General features: G+C 40.6%; 2 protein-coding genes, 2 long non-coding RNA genes and 2 pseudogenes across 6 annotated transcripts in view; 3 read left to right on the top strand and 3 right to left on the bottom strand.

Annotated features, from left to right (window-relative positions):
* The first annotated feature begins 18 nt into the window (after positions 1 to 18).
* LOC113685486 (uncharacterized) lies at positions 19 to 2990 on the top strand. Its single transcript, XR_003447570.2, has 2 exons — positions 19 to 1590; positions 2535 to 2990. It is a non-coding gene; the product is annotated as an uncharacterized LOC113685486 (long non-coding RNA).
* Positions 2535 to 12345, bottom strand: LOC149051086 (uncharacterized). Its single transcript, XR_016183979.1, has 3 exons — positions 11645 to 12345; positions 5320 to 5657; positions 2535 to 4744 (listed from the first exon to the last, which is right to left on the bottom strand). It is a non-coding gene; the product is annotated as an uncharacterized LOC149051086 (long non-coding RNA).
* A 293-nt stretch (positions 12346 to 12638) lies between these two features.
* LOC149051085 (uncharacterized) lies at positions 12639 to 14835 on the top strand (annotated as a pseudogene). The gene is made up of 2 exons (XR_016183974.1): positions 12639 to 12946; positions 13057 to 14835. The product of XR_016183974.1 is annotated as an uncharacterized LOC149051085 (transcript).
* Positions 14836 to 14851: 16 nt separating this feature from the next.
* On the bottom strand, positions 14852 to 17087 carry LOC149051083 (uncharacterized). The gene has a single exon (XM_089197493.1). It carries the CDS (start codon positions 17085 to 17087, stop codon positions 16038 to 16040), a length of 1050 nt encoding a protein of 349 aa, XP_089053619.1. The 3' UTR covers positions 14852 to 16037.
* LOC149051084 (uncharacterized) lies at positions 15519 to 16004 on the bottom strand. The gene has a single exon (XM_089193729.1). The coding sequence runs from the start codon at positions 16002 to 16004 to the stop codon at positions 15519 to 15521; it is 486 nt and encodes a 161-aa protein (XP_089049855.1).
* A 652-nt stretch (positions 17088 to 17739) lies between the features above and the next one.
* Positions 17740 to 19928, top strand: part of LOC149051070 (uncharacterized) — a 63236-nt pseudogene continuing 61047 nt past the window's right edge. The window contains exons 1-6 of the transcript XR_016182921.1: positions 17740 to 17876; positions 17991 to 18098; positions 18352 to 18508; positions 18668 to 18838; positions 18929 to 19063; positions 19750 to 19895. The product of XR_016182921.1 is annotated as an uncharacterized LOC149051070 (transcript). The remainder of the gene's footprint in view (positions 17877 to 17990; positions 18099 to 18351; positions 18509 to 18667; positions 18839 to 18928; positions 19064 to 19749; positions 19896 to 19928) is intronic.

Here is a 19928-nt window from a genome sequence, read left to right as displayed (position 1 = left end):
AAAACATATACTTCGAGTTTACATAGTACTTTCCCTTTTTTAATGGGCCACGAAACGCGGTGATTCTCACACCAGCCGCGGCGCTTCACTAAGAGGATTCACACCGGAAGATTCGTTGGTCGACGCAGAGAAGTCCTCGTTGGCTATTAGATTGGTTCGTTTACGAGGTTTACAAGAGTGCGTTTGATAATGGATTGAACAGCTCCCTTGGGCGCCCAGCAGACTTGGGCTGACAATAGAGGGTGTTATCAATTAGTGATAATTAATTAGCAGACATTTTACAACATTCCTCGCTTTTATTTTTGTAATCAACATTCACAAAATTGCTTTGTTCGACCAGTGAGAAGACAGGTGCCGAGCATCGAATTCGAATTCAAAACCCAAACAAGAAATTATACCATGGGTTGGGTTTTAGTGAGGTAGAGTCGTACAGGAAATTTAAGCCGATCGAATTTTCTGAATGTGATTGCAGCAAATCTTAACCGCACTGCGAAATAGGAATACGCTTATAATCCACTCTGATATCTCTATGTTGGCGAGCTTGATATGCTAACTTAGTGAATCTGATCGACAACATGATACCCTCAATCCATCAATAATTTGCTGAACGTTTCTGATCAGCTGAGGTTAGTCTCTTGAAAGGCTCTGAATTGTCGGTTAAGTGATGATAGCAAAGAAACGAAGCGATGTGAAACTCGAAAATAACCTTGAATGCAACGATCAAACTTCCCAAAAAATTCGCGACAAAAAGTTTGTTAAAAACCTCGAATCGAAAGTCAACAAATACAGTGCAAGTTCTGTTCAGCCTAAATGAACCATTGAAAAGGAATCGCACATTAGTGCTAAAAGTTACACCCTTTAAAAAGTCATTTATATCTTTCAATGCCACCGCGAAACACGCTTGAAATCACAGTTGAAACACAATAAGCCTATTAAGAGAACCTTAAAACCCAGGTGTCCCAAAGCTATTATCTTCGCCACAGAGATCAGTAGCGTTTACGTGCTTACTGAGAGAGAAAAGATGCTATGGAAAAACTTTATCCATTTTCTTCGTTTCTTAATTTTATTACACAAGACTCGCGCTCAAATATGTTAAGTACCTGATGGCAAAAATTGGTGGCGATTGAAAATTTGATATGCAAAACTTATCTTAAAAAAAGCTGGACTTATAAAGAGCAATTAATTTGCCCAACATTGGCATTTTGAGGCATCGAGAAATGAGGCTACAGAAAGAATCAGGTATTCTCTGGCGTGTGTCGAGATCGTGGCCTGTGGCATAATTTGAGGTAACACAAGAAGCTGAAAGCGTGTGATCAAGACGAGCGAAGCTATTTTTCTCTTAGCTGTCTCCTTAACACGAGGTTAGATGAAATCCCTGATAACTTAGCCCATTAAACATGGCAATTTCACAGCTCTCTCGAGAGTGAGTGTCTTATTTCAAAAATAAAGTAAACAGCCAATCTGGGCCTTTTATTAGAGGGTGTTTCACGCCACCTGCTAGCGTTGACGTCATTAAACGACGCCCAGAAAATTAAATCTCTACATGACAACCTCCATCGAAGCAAGCAAGGGTTCTGTTCGGGATTATGTGTAAGCGTGTTAATGTTGGTATTTTCTTGCTGTGATCATATCCTCTTGGGATCTGATCATCTGTACATTGTAAATATGCCTTTGTTAATGCTAAGAACCCAAGTTTTTGCTGATAAAGAACGCAAATTGCAAAGTAGTTCATGAGATGCGTGCATTCATTTAGCTTAATGTTACGTGTTTCTCTCAAAGGGGAGTTCGTTTGCTGTAATAACCAATTTTCTTGCTAGTATTGGCATGTCAGTTCAATAGACCTTAGGGATATTTTTATATCATGCCTTGTGTCAGGAACGCATTACTTGTGCCCCTGCTTGTGTACAATTTCTTAATATAATTTGAATTGTTTCCCGGAGGGCGGGTGGTGATGCTATTCAAAGAATGAGAATAAGTCAACTTTACTAATTCAAAAAGCTGAGGCACTTCGCGCAAGAATGCTTTAGTACGTTCCTCTATCGCACTATGTTAAATATATTATATTTTAAAAACTGAACGACATGCCTACCCGAATAACTCAAAAAACTGAATTACTTTTGGAGATATGGCCTTCATTGAATTGTAGCTGTTGCAGAAAAAAATAGGAGTGGATGTAATAATGATGTGATGTTATTTCCTGCGAGGAATTAACAGCAAGACAGACAGCTGTGTGGTATAATTATCATTTGATCTAAATCGCAAACTTTACACTAAGCAGAGAGCACGGTGTATAGGTTACAAATTATGAAATCTGCTCCTGAGATTCCTTATTGAATGAATTGGATTACGCTGTTCAAATTGTAAGGAAGGAATGGGGAGTCAAAAGACAACTTTGCAATCGAAATCTTTGCGGCATTCGTGTGCAGCCATCACCTTACCGCACGAACATTATTAAATCTAATAGAAAAAAGATGTACGAAGTCCCTGAATTTGTCAACCTTCAGCATATAATTACAATATTACGTTTTTCGTAGGGGATCGCTTGTCATCGAAATGAAGGAGTGAAACAGAAGTTGAACTCTTCACAACAGAGATTAGACAGAGCTAGTCAAGAGTTATCTCTTGATCCGGAGGCCAACTGCACAGGGTTGCAGCGATTTTAAGTTTAGGGAAAATCTGTGCCTTGAGTCAAAGTTCAGTCAACATATGGCTGATGAAGAACATACCTAAATTGCAGTCAAAAACATTTCATCGCTGAAACGTTCACCGACAGATGGGAGTACTCGCTGTAAACTTCACCAGTTGAGGATGATCTATCCCAAATTGCAGATTTTCATCAGACTTCCCCTTGAAACCTCCAACAACGAGAAGAAATACCACTCTGTCGATAGTTGTGTCTGTTATCGTATTGCGTTTCTGATAAGATACTCGTTTGGCTGTTTATCTAAGTCAACGCTGCTTGTAGAATAAAATTTCAATTTTCTCTGCTAGCAATATAGCCGAGGTCAAGTACTATCCACACTTTTATCATCGGCAGCCTTTGGCGGATGTTATTAACCAGCTTGGGCAATTCTTGCCAAATTTTTTGGTCGGAGTTTAAAGAATACACGTTAAGATAAACGCACGGAAATAGTGTGTCAGTAGTCGATCTTCACCCATTCAATGGTACCTTCTAGAAAACCACTGTATCTTCATAAATTAACTCCCTTAAGCTGCCTTCTTCCTTTAGTTAAGCCTCTATACCTTCACTAAGGATGGTTCAAAACGGCTTAGAACGCATCAATATTCTTATAATCCCTAATTCGCTAACGCTTCTTTCCCGTTATTTCTCAGGGATTATCCTGATTAACAATAATTCTGAAAATATTTTCGCTAAGTGCATGCAAGCCACTCCTTTAACTACCTACCAATTTGGCTTTGACCTAAACCCCAAAGATTGCTTTTCTTAAATAGTTTAAGGTGGCAATTTTGATTTCCAATGATTTCATATCATCTGAACGGTCAATCACTTGAAAAGGAATTGATTTCTGAAAGAAGGAAAGTCAAATCTTGTAAACTCAAGGAATTTTAATCCAGGTTACCTAAGATTTTGAATTTGAAGACTCGAGAATTGAACAAAACACAGTTTGGACAAAAAATTACGATCATTTATCATACCGTGAACAAATTTTGTTGTCAAGAAGTTCTGCGTTCTAAGAGGAAGGTGTTTTTGTTCAAAGGGAGATCAACTGTGCTACCGCACTCATCGAATTGTTACAGCGTATTTCAACTGTACTGTTTGGTGGAATGCAATTCTAGTTACTTGTCGAAAGCTTTCGTCATATCAGTGAATGGACTATTGCAGTTACACTAACACTGTATCAATGTGATGGACTTTTAATGGCGATGGACCCAGTGATAAAAAAGACATTCTAAAAATGTTGAAACATTGTTTACTGCAATTCACTTTTTGTGATAAAAAGTGCGTCAAAATCACATATTTGCAGCAAAGATTTTCAACGAGATAGAAAGTAATTTAGAGAAACAACCTTAATGTTCTACGTTTTGAACGAAAACTCGTCTTGAAGGAGGGGAAAACTGTCGAAGGCTTGCCTTTTGTTGAGGAGGGCACCTTTTGACCAAAGATTTTCGGTTCACGATTGTGCTGAAACCTCAACAAGAGAACAGTTTCCTGTGCAAGTCAAGTAGATCTGGAGTTTATCAGCCCCGGGGTTGATCAATAACACAGAAATTGAGCTTGTTGTTAAGACACCACTCCACCTATAATTGCTCATTCAAAACTCATTTAGATGCGGAGGTAACACTAGTCGTGAAAAGAAGCTGGTGAAGTTGTTCAAAATAGGCTAAGCCATCCTCGTAGCTGGCAAACACACACAAACACACACAAGATCCATAACATTAAGGAGCAGGAGTTTGTCACGCTTCCGGCCTTGACAAAGGCTGAAAGATATCCTCCTATCTGTTTGTCTGGTTACAATATACTGATAAGCAAAACTGAGCTACAAGCACGTTATCGCCTTGTAGAGACGCGTGGATTCCACAGGAAGCTAGTCTTGTTAAGGTGCACCAATGCAAGAATATTGAAACCAGATTCCACTAAATAATACAGCTAACACAATCGTTTCCGTTGGAAAGTCCTCTTTATCGGCTAAATTTGCTTTTCCTCCATGTGTTTATCCTGATTTGAACTGATCGGGATTACCATCACCAAATCCTCTTTGGCCAGCTGCTTGTGATTGTGTTCCTGTGTCAAAATTCAAAATAAAAAAAAATCAACAGATGGAAAAATGCTGACAACAGTTCAAAGGTGACATCCCTTAAAAGCCAAGCAACAGTTTTAGATCTCGGCCATTAATCGCGGCTAAATAACCGCAGCTAATCCGCGGTACCTCAGCGCACCACAAAAATCATTGCTTCACAAAAAGAGACAGGTGGGGCTGAACAGCCCACCGGTCCTGATAAATGTATTGGGACCTCCTTTTAGAAAACCTCTCTTTATTTATAAGTAGACACAAACTTTGTTTTCGTCTGATAACATCCTCCTTTAACTTTTGTATCTGTTTTGGCCGGCTCTCGCGAACATCCGAGTCGCAGTCGGAGTGTGAATCAGGTAAAAATCAAACAAATGGAATCCGTGATTGTGGCTTTGAGTGTTCCTGAACAAGAATTTGGCGAACAGTGACAAAAACATTTACTGAATCTGATATTGTGGAGCTCTTTGAAAACTAAAGATATCCCCTGTAAATTATCATTAACTATTTTTTAAGTAAATACGAAAATATTTAACATTATAATTCTGGAGAAATGATTAGCACCTACCGCTTTTTGATCAAAAAGAAAAGGGTATTTACCCTTGATCTCAAGTAGTGGAACTGGTTGTTTAGTCAGGTATAATACGTGAGGTCCATCTTTCGAGTCAACAAGGGATACCTCTTTTCTTTGCTTATGATTGCATCCAGCTGACGTTTCTCATGGGATGTATTATCCTCTCCCTCAATGTGTTGGAGCCCTCAATATCCCCTTTCGCAGTCCTTTGGCTGGTTCCGCTTTTTTGAGGCTCCCATCTGAATTATTGCGTTTGCGAGACATCACCACTGGATCAGGGACATCACCTCGGCATTCTTGCTCTTCTCAGTTAATATTCTATTTCAACTTTCCTGTTTTTGAAGGAGAATGATTACACCAATGGATTTATTTTTATTCCCTTTTTAAAATATTGAATTAATTAATTTTAACCCTAACCCTAAGCTTATGGTCTAACTACAAATAAACTTTTCTCTCAAACTTTTATTTCTTGTCTCTTTCTCGAACGAATCGGTTTAAAGTCAAATGCTTGTGACCGAGACCGAGAGACCGAGCAATGGCTGGGGTGCACGGTTATTCTCCGGAAAGCCAACTCAGACTTATCACCAGTCCCTGATCCCTACACTGTGCCATGGGATGAATTAAAGAATACTTCAAGGACTGTTTTACCCCCCAAATACGGATCCCAAATGAAGTTTTAGAGTTCAGACAGAGAGAGATCCAGCCTAACACAGTTGTTATTAATGAGCTAAACAAAATGTGTCAAATTGATCCACTACATGCCAAGTTTAAGGGGGCCAAAGTAAACATATGAAAGTCACGCTTAACAAAAGGCTCTATCGGATATTGCGTAACACCCGCTGTGACCCGACTGACTAAAGAATCTGCGAATTTTAGAGGATTTCGCTTTCTCTCTTTCGTTTAAAGAACGTCATCGTTCTGTTACCTCCAGATTATAAAAAGTAAAATCTTTAGGCTTTACGTAGAGGTGAAAATTATACCGGTAAACAATAATCTTGTACTGGCAAATAAATATTTCGTGTTGCTGACTTGCGATATTTTACGAAGCTTTGACTTCATTTTTCGAGATTGGGGAAAGACTCTGGGCCGAGTTTTGTACAACGCATGCTCTTATCTGCGCGTTACCGCCAAATTCGAAAAGAATAATAAATTCCGCGTATTTTGATGTATAATTTATTAGCATACGGTTAAGTTTCGGCCTGGCAAATGGGCCTTAGGGAAGGTACGTTTTTTTTAAGGGGGGGGGGGAGGGCTGGGGAATTTTGGTATTTTTTCCAAAAGAAAGTGTTGGCCCTCCCTCATGTTTTGATTAAAAAACTTCTGACCCCCCCCCCCCCCCACATTTAGGTGACTGACAATAAGTGCGACCCTCCCCTCACTACCACATGGTATACTCCATGCCATAGAAACCTCAGAACATTTTTCGACATTCTGCTTGTATTTTGCTTTGGAGCTACTACAAAAGGCTAAACAACGAGTTGAAAGAATTTTCCCTCGCCGAGGAAATGCTCTCAAAAGAAAGTCGAGAAAGCAGAAGCAGAATCGCCGTAAAGCCGATAAACGCAAATGCCAACGCTACGCAGAAAATGAAAAGTCAATTAAAACAAGAATTTTAAACGTTGATGAAGAAACTCCGAATGACGAAGACTGTGCAATAAATCATGGAGATTTGGAGATGATGGTTGTGAAGGCTCATATTGGCAGTAAGATTTTGATTTCAATTGTGCAGGAAAAACAGACAAACATTCCGCTAGCCTCTGACTCAAATCCAGAGTCTGACAGTGACAGTGACAGCGACAGGGTAGAGGGCATTGTAGGATCTTCTAGTAACTCTTCAGAGCTTAATGACTCAGGAGATCAGGCAGCGGATAGACAACAGCTGGAACAAGAAACCATACCCGAGTCAAGTACGTCACGATATGGACGCAAAAGGACACGAGTACTCCGAGAAAATTATGTGCCATGGAATAATATACATGTAGACACCCAGTAACCTTGTAAAACTAGTACCTGCACCGAATTAAAAGAAACAAGTTGGAAAGAAAAAACTTAGTCTGTTAAAGAAAAATGGAAAATAACATCACAAAAATCCCCATTAAAAATTCTGGAAAAGGTGTGACCCTCCCCTTGAATAGCTGAAAAAGAGGGTATGGCCCTCCCCCTTTGGTGCTCACTTGCACTGATGACCCTCCCCTCTGAGGCCCCAGCCCTCCCCCCCCCCCCCCCAAAGAAAAAACGTACCTTCCCTTAAAGTCAACGCTTTGGTTCTGTTTCTGCTACTAACCTTTGTAAACAGCTTGAGTGCGATAGATGAGGAATTCGAGCGAGCAGAACCCGGAGATGTCCCTTCATTTACGTACGAAATAAACAAGAAATTATCCATTCAAGCTTCGTTAATTTATTCAAAGATTCATTGTGTTAAAGAGCCTTTCCGTCTTGTTTTGTAGCTACCTCATCTATACAGTCTGTAAGGAACTAGAACTAGAAGGGAAAATCGACGACTTAAGTACCGAGTCCGCTTGAAGAGTCTGCGCTAAGAGGTGTAATCATCAACAGTCGTATTATTAATGTCTTCAAGATAATTTCGCTTTTTCTCTCGGCATTGAAGAGAGCAGGTCAAAAAGGCGGTCGCCATGTTAAGAAGCCTGAAGAAAAATGGCAGAAAGAAACGTACTCATTCAAGGTATTTTATAATGAAATTGAAGCATGTCAGCTACACCAGGAGAACAGGGCTTTGCGTGGACAAAAGAGAAAGCTGGAAGCATCCCTTGCAGATGAACAGACGAAAAGGCTAAAGGTAGAAGAGAAACTCAAACAGGTACTTAAGAAGACAGAGAAGAAGGAAAAAAACTACAAAAATAAATTTAAGATTCTAGCGCGTAAAATTGCAAAACTGCAGAGAGATGGAAAGAGAGGGCCGGACAAAAAGAAAAAATTCACCGATTATACGAAACCGCATCAGTCACGTCTTCGACAACAGATGAAGGAAAACTGTCAGGCAACACTATCCTTCCTTGGATTGTATGATTTTATTGCCACAAAAGTGGAAGTTTTCAATGGCGAAACTCAACAGTACGAGACATTTTCCTTGATTGATCAAAACGAGCTTCCACTAAAAGGACAATGACTCAACGGAGCTGACAGATGAAAATTTGGATGACGGTAATATGTGGATCTAAATTAAAGATAGATTCAACATTTCAAATGAGGCTTGGCGTGAGTTGGCCACGAAAACAAAACAGATGCCAAACAATTATAAAATACCTTATTACATGAAATTTTCGCGACATGTTAATTTCGCGATTTGGAGAGTCGCATATTTTGCGACACCTTATTTTCGCGATTTTGCGAAAATTTTGCATTTTGACTCACTTTAATTTCGCGTTTTTGAGTGAGACACAATTTATTTCTTTGTCAATGTTATTTTACATGTCCTTGAAAATTTGATCAAACAACTTAATCAACAATGTCCAAATAAACAGAAACGCAGCTGATTATGGAAACAGTAACAAGAAAGATGTTCTCACAGCGTCTAGAAGGCACGGTATGTACCTGCCCATGCTTGAATGCAAGTCACGTTATTACTGGTCAATTGACCTTAATATCCATTACATTAAATATTCCTTTCTGCTAACTCCGAGGAAAAAAATGTTGCCGTTTAGTTGCACGACTGATGCCATTTAATCGTTTGCGTAAATGTCTTGATACGGATCAACAGGGGGTAGCACTTCTTTTCCATTTAAAACATCCTTTATTCCGGCTTTTTCCCATCCTTTCAAAACATAAACCTTTCCTTCAGTGCTGGTGAAAAAGTTATACAACTCTACCAAGCAAGTGGCATGGATTGGTTTAAGGACCGATAGTTTGAGATCAACATCGACATCTTCAAAATTGATTCCACTATCCACTTGTTTCTGGACTTCTGCGGAATACCACGTGGCGAACTTGTTCTTGCAAAACTTCTTGGCCTGTCCATTGACCGTTAGATCCAAGGGTTGAAAAAAATGTGTCATGTTAGCTGGGACAGAAATGACTTCTATATTCAGCGAGGAGAGCTTCGAGCAAACCTTCTGCGATTTCTGACCTCTGAAGACATCCCAGATAAGAAGCGCTTTTTGAGATCGTGGAAGGCCAAGTTCCTTGCGTTTCTTTACCACGTAGGGATTGATTACAGAATCAATAAGGCCTATTGTTTCTGCCTCGTTTGAATAGTACTTTGGGTTTTGGCTGACACAAAAGCTCTTGGGAAAACTAAAGTTCCGAGGAAGGCTAGCCTTAGTTTTACCCTGGTATATAATTTGCAACGGGAGAAATTCGCCAGACAAAGAAATCACAAATGTTAGAGTGATGTTACCCTTATCTGTCAAACCCTTGATTGGTACAGACTGAGAGTTTGTTGCTGCCATGGTCATTCGACCCACTGATACGTAAGAACTCGGTGTTTGATCAGCATTAAGAAAAGTTCTGGTGGAATATTGTGTTGCTTGATGCAATTGTCAATGTCTGACAGGTAAGTGAGCTTGCATTCGTCGTAAACTCCTCTTGGAACTGGTGGCTTGGTTGTTGTGCCTGCTCGAGAAGGAACGGTGGTCGCCCACGTTTCTGCGTTTCAAGGGACGTAACCAGTTGAACGTTTCCTTGTCTTATTTGCGCAGAAAGTTCCTCTCGAAATGCCTTTTTAAAGGCACGCACTGTGCTTTCTTTTAAGCCTGGAAATTCTTCAATAAAGCGTAGGGTTTTTTTGTTTCCATTTTCACTTGCGAACTTCCCAATTTTTACGCGATCCTCGCCGCTGTATTGAAAATATTTTCCCCTATTTCTCTTAGGATGTTGATTTGGTTGCGAAATCTCGGCGGGTCTTGAAAGGTTTACAACTGCGGCCGCGGTTTCCCTGTGTTCAACCACTCCTAAATTTGTATCCTCCTGCCTCGGTATATGTGATTCAAGTATTTCTACCTCCACCGAATCTTCAGGCGAAGGTTCTTCTCTACTGAGAGAGAAGCCGAACTGAAACAAAGACATGTAATGGTAGTAGACGAACGCTCATGTGTAATTTCTACAGAAAACACGTGTAGTTGTAGAATACTGTAAATGCACAATGATTTCACGTGGTCGGCAGGGATATGTGATCGTCAGCTGTCAAAAAACCGGAAATACCTTACATGTTTAAACCTTGAACCCTGCTAGAGTAAGACACTTTGATTTTGGTGATGGCTTCAGTTTCTGGTACTCTCCAATATTCCTTTCCCTGCGGCCTGAGAGGCTTTCACGTTTATAAAGAGATTTGGAAACCTAAGGTTGGAGACGTTCTTTCCTGCATCCATGAAAGAAACAACCAACACGATCGATACGCAATAGCTGCGACAAAATTGCTTCCTGGACGACTATCGAATGTAACACTCGGTCATTTACCACGTGAGATCAGTCGCTTAACAAGATTTATTTCAAGAGGCGCAGATGTCTTCGTGACAGTAAAAGACGCACACTTTCGACGATCGCCACTCATACAAGGAGGCTTGGAGATTCCAGTAGAGGCGACAGTAAGAATGGAGGCGCATCTACGAAGAACGTTGAAGCAATTGAAAGGTTCAAACAACTGGTAGAACAGCATTACAAGGAGCCAGTGAATGGACAGTTTGAGGATTGCACAAAAGATGTGCTGCCTGATCATGAAGAGGAGACGGAAAGCAGTAGTGATGAAGAGGACCAGAACATTACTTCAGAATAGTTATTGTTATGAACGTTTATAGTGTAATAAAGTCACTTTTTAAATTGTCGACATATAGTGAGTCACTTCATTTTCGCGTCATGTTATTTTCGCGACATTTAATTTTCGCGTCACTTCATTTTCGCGATTTTTTTCAAATCGCGAAATTCGCGAAATTAACATGTCGCGAAAATTTCATGTAATAAGGTAGAGAAGAAATTAAAGGAACTTAGGCAGGGGTCGCACTAGTGCTTTTGGTGTTTACATTGGACATAAAATCTGTCATCGCATGCTTGCGACAAGTGCGACCCTTATGTCGCGCCCAGACATAACTATGTCCGAAGGACCTAAAGATCAAACAAGCCGATGTCCCGCCTCAAAGCAGGTCATATCCTGGCCTTAAAATAACAATTTTTTGTTTTTCTTCTGTCGTCAACGTCAATCAAATCTGAAATACGGGCAAAAATTGGAGTTTTGCAATTCTGCAAAGACAACACGTGTGCACTGCTCGCTACAGCTATCGGGTTAAAATTTTAGTCACCGGTTTTCTCTTCAAACGTTTTATTATGGCGAATTTCAACCCATACCAGTTTACGAATTTACGTTATTCACCTGGTTATTCGCAGTATGGGGATGGATTGTTCGCACCCTTTGGCTCGCAGATTTTCCCCAAGACTCGCAGCCATCGACTTCGACCTCGAGCTCGCAGCCGTCTTTTGACCGGGCTTTTGAACATCGCCAGCCAATCCAGCCATCACCAGTCCCTTCAGCTGCCTCAGGTGAAGCAAAGAAGTCCAATCAAAGGGAGAGATGGAGTTTCGCCGACGAAAAAGTTCTATTGCAGCTTTGGGCTGACAATATTGAAAAAGTGGAAAGCAAAGATAGCCGCAAAGCCTGGGAGGAAATTTGCAAGGCGCTGAACGAAAGACAAGGGTCTGCCTAATGTGCGAGCCAGCGAGTCATGCGAGCCAGGGTGCGAGCCATGCGAGTCATGCAAGCCAGGTTGCGAGCCATGAAAAATGAAAAATAAAAATATATCAAATAAAAAATTAACATGTATGTAAAATATATCGTACAATACTACTTACTCATGAGTCCATGCGCCATTTTTGATTGTTTTCAAACCCAGTTTCTCTCGGACAGAAGTATATATTAGAGCCCATTCCTTTACCGCGTTCTTCCTTGGCACGTTACCAAAGAGGTGCAGTGGGTTTTTTTCCTTCCAGTCGGAACAAATTATCAGGAGAGGTAGAAAGTACTTTTTTTTGGCGTTTACTTCTGAAATCATTCAAGTGAGGTAAGTGAGATTCGGATATATGTATTTTTAATGTATTAGTTCCATTTCTTGAACATTTTCAGCACAGCCTCAGACGAGGTTAACATTGCGAAATGTAAAAGTATTTTTTTGTCAACAGTAAATTTTACTTTTTCGGGTTTGTTAGAAAATGTAAATTGAAATGGAACTTCGACAGAGGATAGAAGAAGAAGGATTTGAAATTGCTTTTAATCCTCCCGGTGATGGAAGCTGTTTCTATCGGGCTGCAGCGTTTCAACTGGGACTTAAGTCGGAGATCTTGCACAACCTCATTTTTAATTATCTGGGAAACCATCAGTTTGACGTAAGTTATTTAACCGTAGTATACACCGAATGCAAATACGGCGGACCTCTCGGGCGGCCCGGGGCTAGTTGCGTGGAAGCGAGGCTAGTGAGGCCAGCCAGTGAGGCCGGCTTTTCCCTGTGTTTTGATCGTCACGAATGGCTGCTTCACGTGCGCTCACAGAAGACGATATTCCTGGAGCTTCTCTTCGAGGTAGATCGCCTGCCACGCTAAAAAATGAAGAACTTCGTTTCTGGCTGAAATGTAGGGGCGATACATTGAAAGGACTGAAAACAAAAGCACAATTAGTGAAAAGGTAGGATGCTCGTACTTCGACCGATTCGCGGAGATTTCGCGCCTCGCTTGCCTTGATTGCAATTGCGGTAACCAAAGTTTAAAAACGATCTTATCTTCCCTTCTGTTTAGGGTTGAGGAATATATCAAAGAAGGTCGTGATCAAAATATAGTAGATCCGGATCCTGACTCCGTATATACAAAGCGCAAGGAACGCTTGGATAAAAACAATGACAACTCCGGAATTGCCGCAACTCAGCATCCTTTGAGTTTCCCATCAGATGGCTGGTCTGCAGACATACGGCGGATGCCCTTTTTTACCCGCGCTGAAATGAATGACCACATTTCAAAGTCTGGAAAAAGAATTGATCCGACAAGTAAAGCCCATTCAGTGCCAACGAGTATTCGGAAAGCGACAACTTTTCTGAATGACAAATATTTGAAGGGTATCTCCGCAGCAAGCGATGACAACTACTTTTATTTCCGGTCTCACTGCTATCACAGTTTTCGGAAGAATGATGCCCCACACAACTTGAAAGTCGCATTGTGCATTTTAAGTGGGGAAGTGAAACATGCTACATGTTCCTGCGTTGCTGGGAAGGTTGGTTTTTGTAACCATATATTAGCACTCTTGGTGAAGATTTGCAAATTCTCATTATATGAATGTAAAACTGTCCATGAACTTGAAAACGAAGAAGACATGCAGCCAAAGCAAGCATGTACTTCCTCTTTACAGAGGTGGCATAGGAAGGGAAGAGGAGACTCTATAAATCCACAACCAGCAATGGAGGTGCTTGTAGCAAAGACCTACCTGGAGCAGCCCAGATCATCAGCTCGAGAACCTGGTGTCAGATGTACGCTATATGAGGTAAGGAATAATATACGGGGGCAAAAGGCAGATGAAGAGAAACTATTGGCAACCTTGAAAGAATTGAACCCAAATATGGCCCTAGCACAGATTATGACCCCAAAGGCTGATTCTATTCCCTTAGTAGAAACCAAATTTGGCAGAAGTCCACAAGGCTCGTATGCTAGCTATCAACTTGCAGTGACCGAAGATAATTTCAAAGTGTTTTGTGACATCACGTCTATCCCAAGGGCAAACCCTGCCAACCATGGTGAGCATATTGTGACATATCCAAGATTTCCCCTATCAAGTCAGTCTAATGAACAGTTTGAGATACCTGCTGATCTTTCAGAAGCAGAAAAATCACTGTTAAAGGATCTGCAAGTTGATGAAGATAAACTGAATCGCATTGAAATTAAAACACGCAGCCAATCAGAGTGCCCTGAATGGAAGTTGGAAAGGAAATTCCGATTTACTGCCTCCAATTTTGTCTTATACGGGACAGAAAAAGAAACCATGAATCTTTAGTAAAAAATCTTATAAATCCAAAGCCTTTTTCATCAAGATATACTAATCATGGACTTAAATATGAGCCAATTGCCTTAGAACAATACCAAACATATATGTCCTCTATTAACAAGTCAGTGAAGGTTTTTAAGTCAGGACTTGTAATAAGTATGGATGCCCCATACTTGGGTGCATCACCAGATGGCAAGGTTATTGATCCTGGATGCTCTGATCAATTTGGTCTTTCTGAGGTCAAGTGCCCAGAAACCAAATACTTAGTCACCCCACTGGATGCATGCTCTGATAGCAGCTTTTTCATGGAAGAAGTCGATGGAAAGCCTAAACTTAAACGCACCCATAAATACTATGTCCAAGTGCAAGGGCTGATGGGTGTGACCGGGGCAAAGTGGTGCGATTTCATCGTCTACACCAGTAAGGGAATGAGCATCGAGCGAATTCCATTTGACGTGCAATTTTGGAACAATTTAAAGGACACATTGAAACTGCATTATTTTAAACACTTCCTAGCTATAGCAGCTAGAGAACCAAGAGCATAAGGCAAAGTCACTGTTATTATTATATGCATGTTTACTACATGGTGAGCCCCTATTTGGGACATTTAAACATCAAAACAATTAACTACTGTTATACAATCATTAGGTTCATGAGGCTCTGGATTCTTGGGGGGGGGGTACTCCATGTATCATTGGGTTGAGAGGTGTGGCTCAGACACTCGAAATCTGACCATGTTTAAGAAGAGAAACTTTCCCACCCTGCAGACTTTCAGACAGAATGCTGATTTTGGTTCCCTGCTTAAGAAATTTAACCCAAAACAATCCCTAAAAGCCATACACAGGCTGGCTGCATGTCCACCATAAGCCCTAATGAAGCACCCCCCCCCATTCCCACCTTAGGTTTATATTTATGTGTTTCATGTAACATCATGGGTCTATAGTGTTTTGTTATTGTTCAGACATTGTGCAAATGCTAAACTTTTAGGTTAGCAGGACATTTAAGTGTTATAACTAGCCCTGCCGTCAAGTCAATTTTACTGTTGTGGTTCATATTTAATTTTGGTTTTGCATTTTTCAAACCAGTTTGATTTATGATTTTGTATGTTTCTAAATATCATGTTTTAAACACAAAAAGTGACAAAAACAAAACTGGTTTGAAAAATATTTTAACTAAAGATAAATGAAAACAACAACATTGGCTTAGTAAAACAATGAACATAAGCAGATCATGTGACATTAGATATGAGTGGATCCTGAGCGTTGCACAGGAAAGCACAAACAGTCCACATTTGGTTAACGACACTAAATAAACTCAGAGGAACAACTCCATTCCAAATTCGGAAGTTCTTTATCTTGTTGATGGCCCTTTCGACGTGAATCCGAAGACTTGCAATCTGCTGTGTCCTAACAACATCTTCGGCAGACATTTGAGCATCACTGCCTAAAAAGGGTGGGATATTCAGATCCACACCAAGGGGCAGGATGTCTTGTATCTGAAATCCCTTGTCTGCCATAACAGAGTCACCATCTTCAAAGGATTGCGACAAAAATCCACTTCGTAAAACAATTTCGCGGTCAGAGATGCTGCCGGTATAAAGTTGACTGCAAAATGTAATAGCTCCACTTGGTGCAATACCGACAAGTCCTTTCAATGTCACATGGTTTTTGTACGAGCTGAAAAGTTCAGAGTTCAAAAGCAAACTGCTTGGCATTTCACAAAAGACCTCTGTGCAGTCAATAATGACTCACGTTGAGAGAAATTTTTCTTTGAAATCTGCAGGCATAGTTGCCTGAACAACTGACTTAGGAGGCCAGATGCAAACCTGGCCAAATTTCAGATACATGAAATTAATCCATGGCACAAAAAGCCTGCTTATGGTGGACTGGGCAACACCATACAAGTGAGCTAAATGGCGCTCTGAAAAGCCTCTTCTCAGGCGGCATAAGACAATAAAAAATTCTTCAACTGGTTTGAGTTTTCGCGGGCGTCCTTTCTTTGCAGGTGAAATGTTTTCTTCATCATCAGAGTCCACATCATAAAAATCCTCTGGCACATCTTTTAAGGTGCTTCTTGGACGAATGTTTTCTCCATTTTCACCCGGGTTCAAAAAGTTAAATAAGGCGAGGAAAGTAGCATAATTTGGAAGGCCAGTATAAAAGTTGATGTCAGCGTCTGATATAAAGCGTTCCAGAGAAAATAGTCGGGCCGAGATAGCCTCGTTCTGTTTCTCTACCTCGTCCAATTTCTTTTTTAGCTCAGTGTTTTCCTGTCGAAGTTTTAACACCTCCTCTTCCAGTTCCTCGATCTTTTTTGGCACATTTAACTCCGAACAAGTATCGTTTGGCTCAGTATTTCGGTTAGAGGCAGTTGCCGTCGACTCGGAAAGTGATTCCGCCGTGATATCTGTTTCGCTCACTACATGTAACTCGGTGTGATCAGAGGAAGCAGACGTTGTTGAAAATAATTTCTTCTGAGGCAGAGGATGTCTTTCTGGAGGAGCTTTTCTTTTCCTTGGAGATGGAACTGACAACGAAAATCTGGTTGGAACGCCACCGGGAACCACATAAGCCCGTCCATTGAATGATTTTCTTAAATCTTCTCGCCTAAAATGAAGGGAACAAACTTTTGTTCCATCGACGATCTTAAAATCCTTTCCTTCTTCACGGCGAATTGCGTGAATCCACTGTTTTCTCCTCGTAGGAGTGCGTGGGAATTCAAAGAAAGAAACTTTCTCTCCTGTGGGCGTCTTCTTTCCTTTCTGATTGCATTCAGGGACACAACAACTCGTAACCATATCGAAAAGCGTAGAACAGAACGACTACAAAACACTTACTCGATGGACTCGAAGGACGCGTTGTCAAAACAAACTCGAGGCCTCACTAGCCTCGCTTTCGCGCAACTAGACCCAGTCCTCCCAAGTGGTCCGCCATATTTGCATTCGGTGTATAAGTGACTGCGTGACCGACAACAGATGATGACATAAGCGACGCCCGGTTAATAAGAGTATTAAAAACAAACGGAATGAAATGAAATATTTTTCTTGTACTTAGTTTTTACATCATTTTCCTTAATTGAGCCCTAATCCAAGTCTTTTTTTTTTTCATTGTACACCAGGGCTCATTATTTTTCCTTAACGTGTATTTATTCTTAAGCCTAATTTTCCTTGCCTCCCAGTTCAGAGGTTCACTTTAAACGAGCTGCATGTATATTTGTCACAATGTTCGTAACAGAGCATCTGAAAAGCAACGTTTTGGGCATCACACTTTTCTCACTGCGCACACTTAAAGACTATTGGGCAGACATTTTTTTTAAGGAAAAATGAATAGTTTAAAGTTTTGAAACCACCTGAAAAGCCGTCTCTTGTACGAGGTTTTGTGACATTTTTTTTTTTTTTTTTTCATAATAGGACCAGGGAAATGACCGCTTGGCTTTCTTGTGTGACGTCGATATGGGTGGTGAAAAGGTGCCTGCTGTGTGGTCAGAATCGTTGAAGATCCTGGAAAAGAATTATGCTAATTCTTTAGTGATTAGCGCCTTTGCAAATGTGATGCACTACAAGATCATGATTATTACAGTGCATGGGGTAAATAATTGTTGTCATCCAATGTTTCACGTTTGTTTCCATTGCTTTCAGAAAACGAAATTAAGTTTTTAACTAAGGAGTAATAAATTGTTTTCTTTACATTTTATTTTACAGGATGACAATTTCGTTAAAGTTGTGGAGCCTCAGTTGGGTCCCTCAGTTGGCACTCTTTACTTCGGACACAGTGGTAATCACTACGTCCCATTGAAGCTCAAGCAAAGGGTGGGATTGGTTACTTCCATGTGCTATACATAATGTAAACAGATGTGCCTGGGTTCGTTTCACAACTTGGGCACATGTTCATATTTGACCTGTGATACGCAATTTCTGACAAACAAATAATCAATCAGTCAGGCTAACATTGCAACTAACTCGCTAAGATCTGTTTAAATTTCATACAGTTTTTTGGTCCCTGGGTTATATTCAGGACGTCACAGTATTGCTGACTTACTCAACCTTCTCACATTTGTTTCAGGCATCAAGCTATGCAACGGCGGCGAGATCTTCCAAGGGAAATTCTGAGCCACGTACTCGTAGTTTTTCCCCCTAAAATCAAAGAGGAACAAAGTGCTCAAGAAATTAAAACATCCTCCGGTAAAACTTTCAAAGCTAAAAGGACAACGACAACAAAGGTACAATTTTAACGGGGTGACTCATCTAGTTCTAACCACGTAATCGTTTTGGTTCTGCCTTTTTTTTTGGTGGAAGTGGGAAGAGGCGAGGCGGAGATAAAATAAACGTCATTAGCGGTAGATACACTAAGAAACTCATTCTGTTGTGTCTAATTTCAGACACCCAAAGGACGAAAAAATCAAGAGATGGAATGGTGGGAATCCACAGAAGAATACAACCCCGGGACGAGTTTATGGAGAGGACGAAAAATATCCGATGACACATCCTCTTATGGATCGGATCTTGAAATAATTGAAGAAAAGGAAACTCCAAAAGACAAGTCATTAAAGGTATGTAGGAGGAATTTATTCGCGTTTTTAACTAGAAGATACAGAACTTCAACACTTTACCTAGACAGGCCTTGCATTTTTTTAATTTAGAAGAGCAAGCAGGAAATTAAGACGACGGTTGCAGATATTAGTGATCAGAGTGTGGTTGAAATAAGCTCCGACGATGGCATGGAGGTCGATTCGCCCCTTAAACAACCCACCCGGAAAAGACAGCGTATTTCATCAGTAAGTGATTGTATACTGACTGACGAAACTGAACACAGAACAAAACGACTGTCCCAATATTCTTCCTCCTTGATTCCTACATCACCTAGGTGATCACTAATTTACGTTGCACCCTCTTACCCAGAACCTATTTGCACAATCCTGCGCGCCGAAGAACACTGGTCAATGTTTAAGAAAATTAGGCAACCCATCGATCTGAAAAATTTGGTTGTCACGTGACTGTTCCTACGTCCGTCTGTTGGTCCGTGCGGCCATCCCCATACCTTCAAAAATAATAGAGTAGCAAGCACCATTACTGTAGGCACCTCTGTGGACATCCATGTCACAATTAATTGATAGCTGACCAGTATCACGTAATGATCACAATTGATCGTTTTTTGAGTTTCTTATCCAAGAAAAAAAATCCTCTTTTCCCGTTATGGTTAATTATTGAAATAAGTAGCTCTGCTTTTATTAGTAGCTTGAAGCCGTGCATGGAAAGGAAATTTAGAAATCAACGTCAATGCGTATATTTGTCCGCTAAGATTGCAGAATTTTTAGACACACAAAAATATATCTGAACCAAAGAATGTTGTGTAGATATCATTTGTAAAAAGTCATTGTTGTAGGTTCTTTTAGGCTCGATTACCAGCCGCTGTTGGAGAGAGCGGCAGAAATCGACCTTAATTTTTTTTTTAATATAACAGGATAACAGCATCGAAGAATTAATCGCCAGTGTAAGTGGACTAAGTTCCAATGACAACACGCCTCAAAAGCCACGTCTACCAGCAGTTAAAAGACCCAAAGAGGACGCCCAGAGGTCACCCGCAAAGCAGAAGCTATTTGATGAAGAGTACGTAATCATTCTTTTATTGATGTAATAGAG

Source organism: Pocillopora damicornis, chromosome 2, assembly GCF_964200805.1.
Source record: "Pocillopora damicornis chromosome 2, jaPocDami1.2, whole genome shotgun sequence".
Classification (NCBI taxonomy): Eukaryota; Metazoa; Cnidaria; class Anthozoa; order Scleractinia; family Pocilloporidae; genus Pocillopora; species Pocillopora damicornis.
This window is presented reverse-complemented; position numbering and strand designations above follow the sequence as displayed.

Excerpts from the sequence above, each read along its gene's own strand:
- LOC149051084 (XM_089193729.1), bottom strand. The coding sequence starts at position 16,004 with ATGCCAAGCAGTTTGCTTTTGAACTCTGAACTTTTCAGCTCGTACAAA.
- LOC149051083 (XM_089197493.1), bottom strand. The coding sequence starts at position 17,087 with ATGGTTACGAGTTGTTGTGTCCCTGAATGCAATCAGAAAGGAAAGAAG.